The 16,334-nt window shown below is 49.5% G+C and overlaps 2 protein-coding genes across 2 annotated transcripts in view; one reads left to right on the top strand and one right to left on the bottom strand.

Annotated features, from left to right (window-relative positions):
- LOC135821156 (citron Rho-interacting kinase-like) overlaps positions 1 to 11,166 on the bottom strand; it is a 46,745-nt gene extending 35,579 nt beyond the window's left edge. Inside the window, exons 1-12 of the mRNA XM_065334222.1 lie at positions 10,802 to 11,166; positions 9,062 to 9,153; positions 8,613 to 8,696; positions 7,385 to 7,569; positions 6,746 to 6,902; positions 4,902 to 4,986; positions 4,323 to 4,477; positions 3,778 to 3,934; positions 3,321 to 3,582; positions 1,778 to 2,237; positions 1,046 to 1,149; positions 30 to 201 (exon numbers count right to left, since the gene is read on the bottom strand). Of these exons, the coding sequence (XP_065190294.1) occupies positions 30 to 201; positions 1,046 to 1,149; positions 1,778 to 2,237; positions 3,321 to 3,582; positions 3,778 to 3,934; positions 4,323 to 4,477; positions 4,902 to 4,986; positions 6,746 to 6,902; positions 7,385 to 7,569; positions 8,613 to 8,696; positions 9,062 to 9,153; positions 10,802 to 10,976 (2,088 nt within the window). The 5' untranslated portion in view covers positions 10,977 to 11,166. The remainder of the gene's footprint in view (positions 1 to 29; positions 202 to 1,045; positions 1,150 to 1,777; positions 2,238 to 3,320; positions 3,583 to 3,777; positions 3,935 to 4,322; positions 4,478 to 4,901; positions 4,987 to 6,745; positions 6,903 to 7,384; positions 7,570 to 8,612; positions 8,697 to 9,061; positions 9,154 to 10,801) is intronic.
- A 284-nt stretch (positions 11,167 to 11,450) lies between these two features.
- LOC135821157 (transmembrane protein 64-like) lies at positions 11,451 to 15,131 on the top strand. The gene is made up of 3 exons (XM_065334223.1): positions 11,451 to 12,383; positions 13,170 to 13,496; positions 14,013 to 15,131. Exons 1-3 carry the CDS (start codon positions 11,808 to 11,810, stop codon positions 14,070 to 14,072), a joined length of 963 nt encoding a protein of 320 aa, XP_065190295.1. The 5' UTR covers positions 11,451 to 11,807; the 3' UTR covers positions 14,073 to 15,131.
- The last annotated feature ends 1,203 nt before the right edge of the window (positions 15,132 to 16,334 follow it).

Consider the following 16,334-nt stretch of genomic DNA (forward strand, 5'->3'; position numbering starts at 1 on the left):
AACATGACACCATGACATAACATAACAACCTGAAGTCGTTTCTCCAGCGAGGCAACACGACAGCGCAGGTCGCCGTTCGCCGTCTTCAGCTCCTTGATCTCGCTGTCCTTGAACGCCAGGCGTTTCTGAGAGTTGAGGCGTTCTCGCTCGGCCATGTGGTGCACCACGGAGAGCTCCATGGTGGCTTGCTCACTGACAGATCTACGGCACAGCACAGAGCAGAAGTGACAATCACCACCAAATTTAATAACTTTTACAAAACTTCCCAAAACTCACACTCAAAATATCATAGTTGTCCAGGTCTTTTAAACCTCGTTTCACAATATCATACATTTTCCAGGCCTTCCATAACCTGTGCGAACCCTGTCTACAGCACAGGACAGAGCAGCAGCGAAACCAGAATAGAAAGCAGAACAAGAAACACACCATGAACCGGTTGGCGTCCATTTTTAATTTTTACACACAGGTTCAAACACGGACACGAACAATGGCTCGCCATACAGGTCTACCCTCGCTAGTAGACAATCCCTGGGGTTTCAAAAACGTTGTCTTGTTGGTGTCTTCAACTTCACTATAACTAATGAGCTATGCATGTATCTCAGAGTACATGAAAACCAGAGGGTGCAGCTCGGATGGGTTGCTGTCACGGCGGAAGTTCGTGATTACATCATTTCAGTGATGTGGTGCGTACAAGCAGGATTCAAGCAGGTCTCTTTCCGCACAACTGCAGCTCAGTTGTACGCACTACGCCACTTCCCGCCTCAGATCTGCACCAAATATGCGCACTGACTCTCTTGGTGGAGTATGCACTCACAGCTCCGAGCGGAATTTATTCTCATTTCACTCCACCTTGATGGATTTTCATCATCCTGGGCTCGTTGCAAAGATCAGGACCAAGCGAATCCATCCTGGCAGCTGTACTCTTGATATAACTAAAGAAGGTTGTTTTGTAACCGATGTCGATGCCGTACTCACGAGGGTAGACCTGCATCACGAAATTCGCTACATAAGCGAGTTTGTTATGAGTGATGCTGACTATACTCACTGTTTTTCCTTGTCCCACTCCTTCTTGCTGTCCAGGAAGAGCTTGATCTCATTGGAGAGGCCGCGGTTTTCGGCCGTCACCATGTCAAGCTGCTCAGTAACATCCTGTTCAACACCAGCAGCAGCAGCAGCAGCAGCAGCAGCAGCAGCAATAACAACTTGCGATTAATATGAGCATGAGAATGATCTGACGTTGGGTAGAACACAATTCAAGAACTGAAAACAATTCCATGAAAGGAAGAATGAGATACTGCACAGGCAGAACATTTCGTCCAACTCCAAAGAAAGGGATTTCGTCCGGTTGAAAATTTAGCCCATGGACTATAACAGTGTATTGAAACGCTGGACAAATCGACATTCGTCCGGCATTTAATTTAGTCCGAAAGCTCCTTGGACGAAAAAGACGAAATTAAATTCCAAACAAATATTTCTGCTTGTACAGTAAGAACATTGGAACCCTACTCAAACACAGCAAAATTCAATGAAGCATGAGAATGATTGTGAGTACGATTATTACTACTCTGGGAGTCAGAATTCAGATGGTGAGCCCGCATCTTTACCATGTAACAACCCTAGGATTCAAGCATACGAAATGACAAATTATTTGACTCAATCCCCAAAAAAGGCAAAGCCAGAATGTGCAGTTTGAATTGAGCGCCGCCAACGCGAATTCCCGCATGGCATCATAGAAGGGGACGTACTGTGTCGGGCAGCACTATCCATCATCACTCACGTCTAGTTTAGCCACGGCCAGCTCCCGCGCGACCCGGTTTTCCTCGCTGCTGCGCTCGGCGTCCTTGCGTCGTGACGTGGCCTCCTGCAGCGAGTGTCTACAGTCGCCCAGCTGGCGCTCCAGTGACGCGATGACGTTGTCGCGACTGGCCACGTCCGACTGCAGGTCGATGAGGCGCGTCTGCATCACGGACGAGTCGGACACGCAGCTGACGGACATCGTGGGGCACGGGCTAGCTTGCTGCTGCTGCTGCTTGGTGGGCAGCGTCAGAAACTCCCCGTCGACCGCCACCAGCGGGACTCTGCTGCTGTCATGGCGACGCTCCTCAGTGGCGGTGGTGGTGCCGCTGCTGTTGTCGTCGTTGCCGTCTGAGTGCGCACGCTTGCGCGGGCCGGGTGTTGGCTTGCAGATCGGGCTGATGCCCGGCACGGTGGTGGGCGTGGACGTGCGACGTACACTCCTGGACAACGCGCAGCACGTACGCCAACGACAACAGCGCACAGAAACACACACACACACACACACCCAGAAAACGGCAAAAAACAGATCACGGAAAGGGATCAGCATTTAGAGCATCGCTGGCCTCAAGCGAAGGTCCCTGGTTCGAGTAGCGGTGGCGACAGTCAATTTTTTCTTCAGACTTTTTTCCCTTTTTCCATGTCCCGAAGGCCTGAACTAATGAAAGCGATCATTCAGGAAACTTCACTCGACAATTTCATAACCCTCATGATGGGCCAAGCCTGAAAATTTGGTGTAATGTAAATTTTAATTTGAAATCACAGTGAAGAGACCGTTTTTGGAGTTTGGAGTTGAGTGCAGTTTCCTAAATGTGCAAGTGGCTGCGTTGGAGTTTGTGGAAGGGGATCACAGTGAAAGAAAACAACCTACATGAACGCAACTCGCTTTGGAAAGGATGGGGAGGTTGAACGAGATTTCTCATCTTAGTTCCGACATCATACAATAATACTAAATTAATGAATTATACAGGCTGAATCCTGACAAATTTGAACATTGTTTGAAAAGAGATTTCTTCCGGGGCAGGTTTCATGCGACAAGATTCCCGCACAGCAATGCCTGATAATTTATTTAAACATACCGCATGTTTAGGGGCCGTTCATAATTATCCAACTTTTTTTATGGGCGGGTGGGTCAAGTAGAGTTTCATTTTGAAAATATTGATTGTTAGATGAAACATCAATCCATTCAAGATGTCAAGCAAAAAATATTCTCGTTACAGGGTGGTTGGGGGAGGGTCATAACTAAACTTTTTTTTCCGTTCCATGAAAATGCCGAATGGCCCCTTACAGTACGGCCGGGCGCCAAAGAACAGAGCGCCGAAGAACGACTAGCCTAGAATTTCACCAATCATAGCGTACCAATGCGTACACGGTGACTCAACTGCGCATAGACTACAGTCTACTACAGTCTATGCGCAGTTGAGTCACAGTTGAGTCACCGTGTACATGAAAATAAAAACGGTCTAGGCTAGGCGGCTGACCCCCTCAGTTCTTCGACCTGAAGTACTGTACTGTATGTGTCTCACCTTGGTGACCGTCGTCCAGAATTGGCCGACGAAACCGGAGTGAGCGAGGTCAGCGGAGGAGCAGCCATCGGTGACAGCTTGCTCGACGGTGCGTGTGGAAAGCACGTGAAGCCGACGAAGGGCAGGTCGTCCGTACGAATGCCGTTGCGGTGCGGTGGAGGCGGCGTGGGCGGTGGAAGGGACGCCTGGGCCAGATCGTCGATCTGATCAAAGTATGATGTATCCGTGGGTGAGGACAGACTAGGAACAAATGGCGGGGTGGCTGTAAAGAGCAGAGAAGAACATTGCACACCTGATTATACCAGGGTGGCAGATGCAGTGGAAATCCGGTGAGGTGACAAGTCTCATAACCAAAGCCCGGCAAGAGGGCGAACCTCTTTAGCTGCATCTAAGCAACAAACTGGACCCAACCAATACAGGGCCGACACTGAACCAGGGCATAAGCCCATCATCATACCTGCTTCAAGGTTGTTCCAGTCCACACCGCAGAAGAACTCATGGGCCCGGATGGCAGTCAAATCCAGGCGTTCCTCGCTGGGGCACACCAGCTGACACAGGAAACTCTTGGCTGCGTCGGACACCTGGATGTCGGCGCCATCAAACAGATTCTGTAGCTGAGTAAGCATACGCAGACATACAAACACACCAGGGTTTGTTCAAAAACACAGAGATAGTTCTGAAAGCCCGTTCAAGGCCCGTTTTTGTCCATCATGATCCATCCCTCTCCAAAACACTCTTATTACAAGACATTCGTCTGAACTTGTCACAATGGATTCGGATATCAGAAATTAAAATCTGTGATGGAACTGAAAACTGGCCAACCAGCAGCCATTGCAATACAAGGAGTTCAATAAGAACAAGCACAAACACACACGCACGCACAAACACACGCACAGACACACGAACAGACACACACACACACACACACACACACACACACACACACAGACACACGCACACACACACACACGCACGCACAGACACACAGAGTACAGTACTTACATCCAGCTTGTTTGTGTTGGAAATCACCTGTCCTAGGTTGTTGGTACTCTCCTCGCGATCACAGCGTGGTGGCTGACCAACCAGCAGTTCAAACATGGATATACCCATCGACCACCAGTCACACTTCACACCATAAGGCTTGGCGCACATTGAGGCTGAGCAGGGGTACAACACAACATATACCGTAATGTCGCGTATTAAAGCCTGGCTTATTCCTGTAGAAGCCGATGTTAGGGCTAGGCATATATTCACATCAGGCTTCTATTTAAACTGGGTATTTCTATGTGTGTCAACACTAAAACCAGGCTTATGTGCTGCCAGTGTACAAATACACACCCACACATACATACATACACACACACACACACACACACACACACACACACAAAGCCAAACACACACACACACACACACACACACACAAAAGCAGACTGCTAGTACATTCAAAAACAAACAGCCCGCCAAAAGAAACATCTCTCTTGAGGAGACCGGGAGAGGAAGAAAGAGCACAACATACAGCTCTACGTGCGTAGAAATCGTACAGCACTTGCAGCAAATGAATTGAGATACGAAACATACCATCTGGGTTCGAGGGCAGCTCCATACAAGCAAGCACTTCAGGAGCCATGTAATCTGGTGTTCCTGTTGACATTATGCCGGTTACCTGCAGAAAGGGAATAGAACACAGGACGAGTTTAGTAGTGCTGTCAACTTTGAGTATAACGACACTTGGCGGGATATTCGCGAAGTGTCCGTATACCCGAAGTCTCATTATATGTACATGTATTCAGGTAGAATGGACTTTGCTCTGGGCATGGGAATTCTGTCGCTATTCGCGAATTGTCGGTATATCCGCACTTGACTGTACTCGTGTTGAGCATACCGTTAAGTCTTGTATAAAAGCCGCACTTGAATAGAAGCCGCAATTTTGGGCCCATCAAATCACACATAAGCCTGGTTTTAGTGTCGACATACATAGAAATACCTGTCTTGCATAGAAGCCTGCAAAATTTCACCAAGAAAGTCATAGAATCCGCGGCTTTTATACAAGACTTTACGGTAGGTAACACCGTGGACACAAGACCTGCATCACTGTAGTATCTTGTGTAATAGGGTATTCACACGACGTGAAAATGAACGAAAACACGTTTGTATAAAAGTGGACAAGCTGCCCATCGGATTCACACGGACAACAGACCCGTGCAAATCTCGCATCCGCCTGTGTACTCATGTACTCTCGCTGTTTTTACACGCGCGCAAAGCACAAACGTGGGCCTAGGACCCTCGATCAAGTTTATCAAGATTTTGCACGCGCTAGGGTCACACGAGTAAAAAGAGTACCACACACGTGAGTTTGCCCGTCGTGTGAATCCCCTATAAGGGCCGATTCCCACTACGGTACCGTAAGTGCCGTGCCGTGAGTACCCATGGTGATTTGCTCACGTGAGGGGCAGTTTTGGCGCGAGTTCATTCCGTGGCTCCTGCCGTACCGCGCCGTGGACATTCCGGTGCCGAGGGTCTCTGGGGGGGGGGGGGGGGGGGGGGGGGGGTGGAAATGGCATGCCGTGGTATTCCGTGAGGTCGAATGCAGTGAGTAGTAGGTATTTTGCTACTCCCTGAAAGGAAGTTTTTTCTTGGCTTTTGTATTTGTGGTACGAAGTTTTTTCTTGGCTTTTGGCTTTTCGATTGGTTGATTCTTGAGCTTTCTCCAGCAGTCATCTCCCCCGCTATTTTCCCTCAGGACCAAAGTCAGAAATTGATAAAAATGGTGATCCGGCCTGCCGACGGAATGCACGGAATGACTGTGCGCAGGTGTAAATCACTCTCAGCTTCAAGCTCGTACCGTGGGGTACACGTGACCTACCCAAATCGTCGGCACGGCACTCACGGTACCGTAGTGGGAATCGGCCCTAAGGCTATTGTTTGCACTGTGCACGAACAAGTGAGTTTGTCCTTTCCCCGACGAGGATATGCATGCCGTGTCTACGACGACAGAAAGGTGCACTGTTGGACGAACATACACACTCAGATCCCAGACTCGGACCTGTCCATCGCGGAAGCGATGATAGCGAACAGCTACGTTAGACATATTATCACCTTGTGCTGGGATTACACCATTCAACAGCTTGCAAGGCTGATGAATTGACCACCACGAACACACATATATACACACGAATTTCATGGTTCGCCTAGAAACATTGTCAGACCGAGTTTTCCACATCCGTAGGAACGCCATCGCCTTCAAGGTTTCAAAGGCGCAGGCGCAGCTCCTAAATCGGTGGGAGGTGAGCAGACCAGACCCACCACCAAACTTACATACACAGATGCACAAAGATAAATTAATGATGCCGTGGCAACAAAGAATTATTTTCCCGCCACAAGATCATTTCTGGGCACGAAATGTAGGTCATCATGAATCATACCATTCCATTCGGGTCCAGCCTGGCAGCGCAGCCAAAATCAGCCAACTTGAGGTGACCAGTCGTGGCAACAAGCATATTTTCCGGTTTGACATCTCGATGCACAAAGCCCAGCTGATGCACAGCATCTAGTGCAGCTACTACTTCGGATAAGTAAAATCTGCACACAAAAAAAAAGAAAAAAAAAAGACATGAAAAGCCAGGCCAGGGCATATACATGAGCAAGCGATCAGCATGGCTGAGAGAGGAGGCACTGAGGATGATAACGTGTTACGCTAACACTCGCCACAGGCACAAGACCACCATAATTATGATGACGCATCACTGGCAAGAACAGTGCCAACACAGCCATCACTCTGCACAACATAACCACATAACCACAGCAAACACATTCGGTACACACAATCGCATCAACATAACCACCAAAAAACGTCAGTACACCACCACCACCACCACCACCGCCACCACCACCACCAGTACACACAATAGCATCATCACCACCACCACCATCACCACCAGTACACACAATAGCAGCATCACCACCACCACCACCAGTACACACAACAGCAGCAGCACCATCAGTACACATTGCAGCAAACAACATAGCCACAACAACCAGCAACAGCGCCAGCAGCGACTTACCTGACATGATGTTCGGGCAGACAACCGGACTCTTGTCTCCGTAAGTGTGCTATGAGGTCACCGCCAGGCGCGTAGTCCATGACGAAATGCAAGTAGCCAGTGTCCTGGAAGGAACAGCGTAGCTGAACGAGGAATGGAGACTTGTTGCGCTCCAGTATCTCTTTCTCGTGCTGTAAGGCCAAGCACTGCACAGATCACCCACAGTGAGAATCAAGAATAACAATGACATGTTTCAAAATTCTGAGGGATGCCTCCCGTAGCTGAATCCTTAACAATGACGTGGCGTAGTCGAAAAGGCCGAGCATTGCACAGATCCAGAGTGAGAAGTGACAAGAACAATGGCATGGCGTGGCCAAAAAGCATTGTACTGCCGTGGACATTGAAATCCGATGGGATGACTGGGGCCGGCGCCCTCACTCCTTTTAGGGCGTACATGCACTGTTGTTCACGTCCACACTGTAAAAAAATGGACCAGCAGTGCTCCCGGCTGCAAGGCCAGCGCCCCGTGGCCGCTTGACTTCTCAACGGATTTCAATGTCCGCTACAGTAGGTGCATACTGACTGGAAGAATTCAGTTGTTGTCCACCGTATCATGTCAACAGACAACAGCTTGGCAAGCAGGCTTCTTGTTCTCCTATCGGCAAAAGTCACCAGTACAATGCTGTTTGGCCACACCAAGTCATTGTTAATGATTCAGCCGCAAAGAGGTGTCCCTCAGAATTGGTAAAGAATAAAAAAATCTTTAAAAAAAAGGACAACTACAAGTTACACTATAATGTCCACTAACACCACCAGTTACTAAACAATCAGCTCATGCGATAACATTGCATGACGCTGACCGACGGTACAAAATCTGCTGAGTTTTATCACCTGGATTCATGAGATGCTATGGAATGACAATGAAACAAGCCAATGAAACAAGAAAATGAAACAAGACTGCCGACAGATTGACCAATACGACTAAGAAGGGTGTGAAGTAAAAAGTCAACTATCGTGTCCGTTCCCGAAGGGAACTCACGGCGGCCGCTAACACCCGGAAAACCCTAGCGGCAGATGCAGCGCCTAACGGTGTGCATGTGTGCAAATGTGTACGTCTGTGTGTGTGTGTGTGTGTGTGTGTGTGCGCGCGCGCATATGCGAGCATGTGTTCGTGCATGTGCGAGCATGTGTGCGCCGTGCCCGGTTTTCATTCACACCCAGCCTGAACCAAGGCCCTCATTTTGTTTACCTGGCTCTGCTGAAGAGCGTCCTGCTTGCTCGTGGACTTCAGCGCATACACGCCGCCGGTACGCACTTCCTTTACAACACGCACCTGTCACGGGAAACAAACAAAGCACACAGACAAACAATCTCAATACTTGACGAGTACAGGCAAAAAAGACTTTCAAACTTACATTCCACATAACACAACAGTTGCTGCCAATACAAGTACTCCATTGAGCATTGCCAAACTTGTCCCATATTTGGCACGTACACCCAGCTCTAGTACTGTACATGTGTGAGTATAATCGTACACAGTTCATGACTTTTTTAATAACTGGTATCACGGAGTGTACGGCTGAAGTGGACTTGCCCCGCAAAACTAAAACCAAACCGGCGGGAAGATTAACCATAGCTCCCATTGTGATCAAATGTCCCAAACTGAGAACGATGCAGTGTGTAAGGCATGTCACTCACCTCGCCGAAACAGCCGCGGCCGATCATACCGCAACCCTTGAAGTCGCTCAGCCGGGTCTGCAAGCAGCGCAGCTCACTGACAAGTTCATTGTCTGCAGCAGATCAAAGTAAGGGCAAGGTCAAAGATTTAACGTAGTGTAACACAAACAAACAGATACACACATTAACATGCTCCCTCCCTCCCTCTCTCTCTCTCTCTCTCTCTCTCTCTCTCTCTCTCTCTCTCTCTCTCTCTCTCTCTCTCTCTCTCTCTCTCTCTCTCTCTCTCTCTCCGACACACCATATATCCCATACACACACACACACACCCACACACACCCACACACACCATGTACCATGTGTACGCCCGTCGCAAGAGAAGCACGCAAATCTGAAAATGCACCGGATGTGCACCCACGGATTTGCACACACACACACACGTGCACACACACACGTGCGCGCAGTGCACATGCCGGGCGACTCAGACGACTCAGACAGATGAGGTATACAGTCCATTCATAAAAGAGATGGGCCCTGGCCCCTGGCGAGCTCCCGTATTCGGCGATTTTTCGTAATTTGATCGTACACAGTGCAGCGCTGCGAAATTTTAAATTTGAAAAGGGTCCAAAAAGGGTACCTGAACTGGAGTTCGAAGTTCGAACCGCACAATGCACTGTTGCAGGCGGGGTCAAACGACCTGGATGTTTATGGTTTTTTTAGTGCTTTTGGGGCAAAACCTGGCCGAAATCCTATTCTTGTTATGGCTTGCTTTTTGGACAAAAAAAGTTCAGAAACATAATTGGAAGAGGATTCCATAGGGGATTGCAGAAAAAAATTCTAAAAAAACTCAAAGGTTGACCCATTTATGGCCAAAAGCTAGAAGTCCATCTTTTTCCGAATGGACTGTAGGTCCGCACACATGGACGCATGGATAGCCACCAGCTACAGGAACTGGCGCTACCAATACATTTCCCTTTCGAAGGGAGTTCCTCTAACAGGCTCAACCATGACAAATTTGAACGCCAGGCCCAGGCCCTAGGGTCTTTCTAACACAGGGGAGGGGGAGGGGGGGTGCATGTACTATACTATTACTGCCCGTATACTGGTAGAGGCATTGGGAATACACCGTACTCACTCGATTAGAAGCCCCTCTCAAATAAAAGCCCCCCCCCCCCCCCCCCCCCCATATAGCGACCGTTTGAAAAAATACAACTTCAATCGGAATACTGGCATGGAATGAAATAATAAAGGTCCACTTGAATAAAAGCCTCCTCAAAATTGGCATTGAAAAAATAAAAGCCCCCGCCCCCGCCTTCTAATCGAGCGAGTACGTAGAGCTAGAGGTGACACGTGTACAATGAAGATAGAAGTGCGACAGTTTCAAGTAAGTAAGAACTGAAAACTGGGGTGGGCGAAGGGGGAAAAACTATTCTGTACCTGATGCGGGCATTTTGGTGAATTTTAAATTAAATTGTGTGCTTTACTTTGATGCTCCAAGATGTGCCAGGAAAAGTGCTTCTCAACTCCAACCCCAGAAGCATTGAAATTTGTTTGATTCCAAGGGAGGTGTGTATAAATTGTCCACGGATAAGATCCGTATTAATCTACTGCTGGCGCTCTAGCTACTACGGCGGTAAACGCACCTCAGGCCGGTGATTCACTTTCCAAGCTACCCAAGCCGGGTACGCTGGATACGTGTTATCTGGCCAACAAAAATGCAAGTAGCCAGGTGGTTTCAAACCAGCGTGTACTTTGTCTTACTCTGTTCAACGAAGCGTGAAGCATTCCTGTCTCTTTCCGCCTCCTTGGAGCATTCGTCGTACAGTGCCAGCACTGCATCGACAAGAACGTCCTTGCCTCGCTCCATTACGGCTGCGCTGGCGGCCGTGGCCTTGTCGGAGATGGAGGGGCGCGAGAGAGATTTTGCGCGAGGCATGTTGCCTCTTCTCTGGTACTAGCAATCCAGGAGCTACAACTTCTGCTGCGAGCAGCCAGGATTCCCTGAAATCGCGGAACTTTCTGATACTAGTAGATCTCCGTTGTGTTTGATTTAGCCTGCCAAGAGAGTCGTTACACAAACGACATTGGAGTGCAAACCAGGACGAACTCTTCACGTGAGGAACTGTTACTCGAACGAACAAAACAAAGGGTGAAGCAAACTGCAAGTTTTAGTTCAAAATGAATTTTCGAAAATTCGCGCCGCTCGCGCTGCGCTTGGTACATGGTGGCTGTCAAAAGTTTTGCGGCAACGTCATCATCGATCATGTCATGTCACGACGTCAGTGCAGCATGCAGTCAGCTCGAGCTCGACACGACACGCACTCGACAGCGCGCGTAGACACGTGCGTGGATGGAGAACTTTTTTTTTTGGCCTTGGCATGAATCAGTGCAGTCTTGCTTATTTTGCTCCTTTTTTGGACCCCCTCACTCGCATCAGCATGATCAGTGTATGAAGAAAGTCCTGACTAGACTGCGCTTTTCCGTGGTTTCCTTCCGCCATCTGTGGTGTACTGCTGGCTAGGCTGCGCAGCAGAGTGTGTAGTGAGATCGCTTGCAAGCAGCGAAGACTCCGCCATACTCCGCATGTGCTGTGTGGTAGAGGTAGACCGTAGTCGTAGAGTCATGCAGTGAGCTTGCATTTTGCTGAACCTTGTACGGAAAATTTTTCAGTCTGGGCTGTACTACGTTGTGAGTCCACAAGAGAAATTTCAATCCTTGTGTCGATCAAACTGGACCCCTTCTTTCTCGGCTGCTGCGCTTTGCTGATATGGTGGCTGTGGCAGTGACCAAGATGTCCTGCACAGAGCAGACTGCAAACCCAGTGGCGAAATCCAGCTCATCCTTGCCGCCGGTCGTGCCATCCGACGTACAAACAACGTGGCGCAGTCGTGGCAAGAAATGGAGCTTGTCCCGACCCTATGGCTCGACAGTTGCCCTCAGCCTGCTCATGGTGGGCTTGCTGCTCTCAGGACGACAGTACTTGCACGGGATTCTGGCTTTCCTCTCAGCGTTGCCGTGGTGGCAAAGCAGCGCCCTACTACAAGTGTTGTTCATTCTAGTCTCTTTTCCCTTCACGTTTGGTTATCTGCTGCTCAACATTGCCTCCGGCTATTTGTACGGGTTCGTCGGCGGCGTCCTGGCAGCGTCGACGTGTGCCGGCGTAGGTGTGCTGGTGTCTCTGTCCGCGTGTCGGAGATGGTTCCGTGATACTGTCCATGAGTCGCTGGAGCAGTCCCATCTGAAAGCACTGATTCGTGTTATGGACGGCTCGTATGGATTCCGCGTGGTTATGCTCACGCGCCTGACCCCCATCCCATTTGGACTGCAGAACGCATGCTTTGCTGTAAGTGAGCTGTTAGAAGTGTACAAGCCTGCTGCCCCTTTCATTAGCTCATGCCTTGGCCTTGACGATCATGACCCCATTGTCTGCCTACGGTACCGTACAGTACCGTTGATCCGCCCCCTAGGCCGTGTCGCTTCCCAGCCGGTTTTTCGGCAGGGGGGGGGGGGGCGGGCAGGAATTAGATCAAGTCGCTCAAGTGCAGTACGATGTACAACAAAGCAAAAGATCAGACCTGGCATGCTGGATTGCGCACATTTTCATCCTGCACTCGCACATACTGTAGTGTGTACAGCAGTACATGCGTCGGTTCAGCATTGTATTTCGTTGTATACGCCGAGGTTGCTTCACAGGCAGAAATGCGACGGGGGGGGGGGGGGGGGGCGAATCAACGGTACTTTACGGTATTTGTATGCGTGTGAGTGTATGCGTGATGGTGCGAGCATGTGCTTGCGCATGTTCGTGTGTGTGTGTGTATGCGTGTGTGTGTGTGTGTTACTATAAGAGAAAATCTGTGGGTGCACACCCAGTGCATTTGCAGATTTGCGTGCTTCTCTTGCGACGGGCGCATGTTACATGGTGCGTGTGTTTGTGTGTGTGTGTGTGTGTGTGTGACTGTGTGTGTGTGAATCTTACCGACGAGCTGGTATGGGGAACCGAGTAAACCTGGAGAAGAAACCCAAGGTCTGATGGCTTTGTTCCTGTGTGTTTGTGTGTGTGTGTGTGTGTGTGCGTGCACTCCGCTCTCTGCCGTGCTTTCCCATGTCTGTGTTCTTTGCCGGCGCGTAGGTGACCGACCAGCCAGTGTGGCGCTGCTGCCTTGCCAGCATCATAGGTCTGCTGCCGGCGCAGTCGTTCAACGCCTACCTGGGCTCGACGGTGCGCAACATGGAGGAGCTGTACACGCGCCAGTGGGACTCCTACCTGCTCGTCGTCTTCCAGTTCCTGGGCCTGTGCACTATGCTGGCTTACGTCCTTCACCTCGCTAGGTTGGAGCTCAAGGCCGCCGAATACAATCTGCCCACTCACTCGAGGTCAACTGGAAAGGCAACGGAGGCGAAGAAGAGTTCGACTGACAGCCCGGACTCGTCCAGTAAAGCCGAGTTTCCAGCTGCGGTGAGTGCGCGATCTTCTTCTTTATGCGTGTGTGTGTCTGTTTGTGTGTGCATGTGTATGTACGTGAGTGTGTGTGTGCATGTGTGTGTATGTGGGTGTGCATGTGGAGGTTCGAGTGTATTGTGCATGCGTATGCATGTGCGAGTGTCTGTCCAAACACGTATGTGTATGAATGTGTGTCGGTGTGCGGATGTGTTTATGTGTGAACATGTGTATCGGCATAGTGGTGTGTGTGTGTGTGCGAGGCTCTCTCTCTCTCTCTCTCCCTCTCTCTCTCTCTCTCTCTCTCTCTCTCTCTCTCTCTTTACCTCTCTCCCTTCCAATAACACATGCACACGCATGCACACACGCTCTCTCTCTCTCTCTCTCTCTCTCTCTCTCTCTCTCTCTCTCTCTCTCTCTCTCTCTCTCTCTCATGCCTGTCTGATCCCCCTCCGCACACACTCACGCGTTGACCATAACTCTCATACATGTATTTGCGACCGGTGTTTCTTTGATATTCTTGTTCGTCTGCAGGTGCGCTCCTCTCGCCACAGTCGCTCATGGTCGCACCCGGTTATAATCCAGTTTGTGTGAACCAGCCCTCCTAATGGAGCATCCGTACACAGACTCTACAGTCTAGCTACGTACGCCAGGCGACTCTGGTTCGTCAGCTGACCTGCCCACTGGCTTCCAGTACTACTCCTATTATAATCAGGAGCCGGGTTCCAACAGAACCAGTACGGCTCCGAAGAGCACGTCCCTGAAAGTGGCCACCAGTGTGTGTGTGTGCGGAAGGAGGATCACAAGCAGTAGACCGGTGAGACCATTCGCCAACGTTTCCACTTCAACTGTGCTCCCGGTCGGCTTTCATATCTTACGATCGATCGGAACAGGCCTCTGGCTTGCAATGTCACTGGCATCATCTGAAAGGTGACGTCGAGTCGAGCAGCAGACGAGAAATCCAACCAGAATATGAGTGCACGCGTCCGGCCGTATGTCGTCGGTGTGGATGCTTATATAGCTCCGTGCTTCGCATATGTTTGTCACACGTGCTCTCACAACTGTGACGTGTAGAGGTAAGGTACCAAGTCCTGGCAGCGCATTCTAACAGCTCTCTACCCTATACCGGTCGCCTGCGGCAGCGACCACACTCCCTTCTATCTAAGACTCTAAGGTATTGACGAGATGAAGCTGCATCTCTCACTCATTTGCTCTCTCTCTCTCTCTCTCTCTCTCTCTCTCTCTCTCTTTCTTTCTCTATCTCTCCCTCACACGCACGCACGCACACACGGTCTTACTTCTCAGGCCCACTGCCCTGCCATAGGTAAAAGTTCCACCTGGTTTTAGCGCATCACCCATCCAAGCAGGATAATAATATTATATCTTCGCCATACAGATTTTTTATATCCTTTATTATGAGATTTTATTATTCACCCCAAGACCCCGCAAGTCAAAGCACATCATATTAGTGAACATTTGACTTCTAAGCTGGTAAAACAGTACTGTACTGGGTCAATTGTCTATGAGTTGCTGGCAACTCTATTCTCTCGGCCTTTAATGTCCTCATTCTACATGTGTGTATGCATGAGAGTAGGCACTACTTCAAAATACAATAATTATAGGGAAGTGTGAATGAGTCTGTGCTCTGTTGAATTCTCCCTTGACTGCAATGCTGGAAGTGTGTGTGTGTGTGTGTGTGTGTGTGTGTGTGTGTGTGTGTGTGTGTGTGTGTGTGTGTGCGGGGGGGGGGGCTGCGGGTGGTGGTAGTGATGTGTGTGGTGTGTTTGTGTGTGCCTGTGTGCGTGCACCGCATGTGCAGCAGTTGTGGTGTGTGTGTGTGTATGTGATGTCTGTTGGCCCACAGGCGTGGATGTAGATGTGGGTTTGTGTGTTGATGTCAATGTACTATTATTGAATTTGTCAATCTGAGTATGTTTGCCAAAGTGCACAAGATCACAACCCCACGCAGGCAGTGCGCAGGACCCTTCAAACTAGCTAATCTGGCCGGAGTATCTACATATGTAGTTGTACCCCCCCGGGTCTCATCAGTGGAGCTCGTGTGGCAGCTAGGCTGATGATTATAGTGAACTGGATAGGAAAGCATTGTTTTTTTACTATCCGAGTGGCATTAATTAATAATTTCACGGTTCGCGTGAGACTCGGCTGGAAGCCGGGCTTTCCGCATCCGTAGGAATGCCACCACCCTTCAAGGATCAAGGCGCAGATGCAGCTCCTAAAGCGGTGGGAGGTGAGTAGATCAGCTCACCAGCAAGTGGTCAAAGACAATTTATTACAGTAAAACCTGGCGACCACCCCACGGTGCAAGCAAAATCGGTCGCTAAAGCCAGGTGGTCTTTAAAACCAGGTCCCACAGTGTCTGTGTAGAGCTGTCCGTGCATGGAAAAACGGTCGAGCAGGCGGTCGCTTACACCAGGTTTTACTGTATAAATCCACAGTATCAGTGAATATCAGTAGCGTCAAGATCGGATTGTGAAGAATTATAACTTATAGCGGCTTCGCCTTCAGCAATACTTCGGGGATTTTGTGTTGCTCCCAACGTCACGTGGTACGTGGGAGCTCGCTAGGGCAGACCCGAATTTGCTAGCAATTCTTCTAGCAAAATATCGAAGAATTTTGAAAGGGAATTTGCTGGCAAAATGGAGCAAAATATCGGTGTGTTGGCTGGGAATTGGGAGATTTTACACATATACGGTGCACATGACTCATTTCGGCACAGTTTTACCAACACGTGACTCACTTTTTCTCATTTTTGCCAACACGTAACCCACTTTCGGTCAGTTTTCTCACACGTGACACAAATTTTGGAGCAAAAAGGGAGCAAAATATCGAGTGGCC

This window comes from Sycon ciliatum, chromosome 7 (assembly GCF_964019385.1).
Source record: "Sycon ciliatum chromosome 7, ocSycCili1.1, whole genome shotgun sequence".
Taxonomy (NCBI): Eukaryota; Metazoa; Porifera; class Calcarea; order Leucosolenida; family Sycettidae; genus Sycon; species Sycon ciliatum.

Excerpts from the sequence above, each read along its gene's own strand:
- LOC135821157 (XM_065334223.1), top strand. The coding sequence starts at position 11,808 with ATGGTGGCTGTGGCAGTGACCAAGATGTCCTGCACAGAGCAGACTGCA. Across the intron at positions 12,384-13,169 it reads TGCAGAACGCATGCTTTGCT|GTGACCGACCAGCCAGTGTG; the intron begins GTAAGTGAGCTG and ends GCCGGCGCGTAG. Across the intron at positions 13,497-14,012 it reads AAGCCGAGTTTCCAGCTGCG|GTGCGCTCCTCTCGCCACAG; the intron begins GTGAGTGCGCGA and ends GTTCGTCTGCAG.